The 2,556-nt window shown below is 36.7% G+C and overlaps 1 protein-coding gene across 1 annotated transcript in view; it reads left to right on the top strand.

The window, feature by feature from the left end:
- MARVELD2 (MARVEL domain containing 2) overlaps positions 1-251 on the top strand; it is a gene marked incomplete at its 5' end in the record, with an annotated part of 5,683 nt that extends 5,432 nt beyond the window's left edge. The window contains one exon of the mRNA XM_010191287.1: positions 135-251. Within this exon, the coding sequence (XP_010189589.1) occupies positions 135-251 (117 nt within the window). The remainder of the gene's footprint in view (positions 1-134) is intronic.
- Between the last annotated feature and the right edge of the window lie 2,305 nt (positions 252-2,556).

The raw sequence follows: 2,556 nt of genomic DNA, 5'->3' as shown, positions 1-2,556 counted from the left end.
AAGAGAGTGGGGTTTTTGAGAAACAGAAATACTTATATACTGTCCTTAATCAAGAACATAACTGATAATAGACTATTCTTGTAAGAGTCTGGAAGTGTAATATATTAATGTAAAGTTTTTTGTATTTTTGGCAGGATCCTGCATTTCTGGAGAAAAAGGAGCGTTGTGAATACCTAAAGAATAAGCTTTCTCACATAAAACAGCGAATTCAGGACTATGATAAAATTATGAATTGGAATGTAGAAACTTAGCTATGCCTTCACTTTGTGGATACTATTTTCTATTTCTTAAATCAATATGCATATTTTAAACTATTTATTTACTCTCAGAACAGTACACCTATGGGGATTGCTTAATCACTTTGTTTCTTATTTAGATGTTGTACATTACTGGTAGGTTTTGTATGCAGATCCAGTTTTAAATCAATGTAACGAAGCTTATCAGATTAAGTTTAGAAGATCCATGGTATCATTCTGCTTTTATTAGACATTACACAGCCTAGCCTCTTAAATATGAATACTTTATTTTAAAATGCTGTATTGGCAAACTTGAAAAGCCCACCAGAGCATGCAGCTCTAAATACCATGCCAAAAAGTTTGCACAGAAATGCCTTTAACAATTTCAGATTTTATTTTTAAGTGACATCTTGATGACATCAGAAAGAGTTGAGCTGTTCTTTCTGGCTGGGGTTTGATGGAGTGCTTAATCATACTGAATAATTTTAGCAAGTCAAAAATAGTATGTTAGAAATTCTCTGGAACTTCACCCAACAAGAGATGCAAAATAACTTCCTATTTAAGCAACTGTAGTATGGGAGTTGGAAGGGGTGGGTTGTGTTTGGGTTTTGTTGTTTTCTTTTGTGGGGGTTTTCTTTATTCCCCACTTTAGCAGTGATGCAGTGAATTTACAGATGGCCTTAAAGGAGTAGAGGTACAAGATGAGACTCCATTTCGTTTGCGTTATACTCCTATTGCTATAGGCCAGTAAGCTCTGCATACCTTTTCTGGGTCATCTTAGTAGGAATTCATGGGTTTAAAGGCAAAACACTGCATCAGCAAGTAACAGGACTTTTTGTCTAGGCAGCAGCTGTTTGTGAACTGAACATTCAGAGAATAAGTACAGCAAAAATAATTCTTCAAAGTATAAATTATTAGTATCCTTTATAACACCAGGTAAAATATTTTAATAGACATGCTCTTCAGAGCATATCTGCATAAATTGAATATACATTTTTGTATTTTATCTTGGGGATATGTTTGTATATGCAGATATTTTCATAAGCCAGTGAATTTTCTCTTTGTATCCTTTTTCACATCTTTGTTTACTTTTTTACTTCTTAAAAATTGTAAGAAACATTGGTAGTTTAATTGTACAATTTTCTACAACTGCAATTTGTTCTGAAATACACTTTAATTTGGAAAAAAATCCACCACTGTAGCCATGTTATTCTATTGCTTGTAAAGGCATTTTGTTAGAAAAAGGTGCAGTGATGAGACAAAGGTTATCTCAAATTTTTGTTAGCAACCATTTTTTTCTTTAAAAGAAAGTTGTCAACTTTTGCCTTAATTTAAAGGCAAGACATAAGGAAAGCTGTTACCAGTTTAGAACAGTGATGCAAGTACCACCTCTGTTCTTCAGCACTGGAAACTAATATACCTCATTAATATACCTCACTCTGGCAACCCTTTGGATTTTTGAGCCCTTATCATTCACACTGCAATCCTGATAGCTACAAACCCACCTTCGTGTTTATAATGTTGACATTCCAGTTTTATCAGCCACTTAATTCCAAGAGTTTTAGTGGATGAAGAAAATAACACAAGACACCCTGGGAACACTGAGAGAATGTGAAAACCTGGCACCTCTTCATCTGAATGCCTTCAGTCTCACCTACCTGGAAGGTGTCTCAGTATTTTCATCAGTCTGAAATCAGATAAGTCAGTGCAATTCCCTGCTCTCTGTCTCTTTACAGCTGACTTTTTCTCTGGTTCAGGTTTCTATTATTTTCAAAGAAGAGAAAACCTCTCTACCTCATAAAGGAGCTGGGTCCAGTGTTTAACACCTGTTGTGCTGTGTACTTGTACTTTTCTTTGTAAGGGAAGTCTGTGTCCAAATGCCTGCAGCCTAAATGACCTCTCACAGTACACCCAGGTTTCTCATTTTTTTCTCAGTGGAAGTTTTGGGCATTGCATCAGTACCAGGAGAAGATTAATCTGAGTTTAAGGATCAACTTTATAAATAAAAGTGCTAAAAAGAAGCTGAGTCTAGTGTTTTCTGTGGAATATTCACTGTCTGAACTCTTAATAGGTCTTCCTCCTGTAGGACACTGAGACACAGCTCCAGGCTTCCTTTGACAGTCTCAGAAACTGACTCCTGGCCCCTCAGACAGTGCCTGTGTAGCCTCTCAGAACCACTGCGCTTCTCCTTTCTGCAATGTTTCCAACAAGTGGTCTGGGGAGAGGGGACTTCATGCTTGTGGCTGTAATGAAGAAATGAACAAGTGGAGACGGCTGTCTGTGGATTGCTCTACCTTTCCCAGCAAGGTGCTACTTGTGT

This window comes from Mesitornis unicolor, unplaced genomic scaffold (assembly GCF_000695765.1).
Source record: "Mesitornis unicolor isolate BGI_N332 unplaced genomic scaffold, ASM69576v1 scaffold33040, whole genome shotgun sequence".
NCBI lineage: Eukaryota > Metazoa > Chordata > Aves > Mesitornithiformes > Mesitornithidae > Mesitornis > Mesitornis unicolor.
This window is presented reverse-complemented; position numbering and strand designations above follow the sequence as displayed.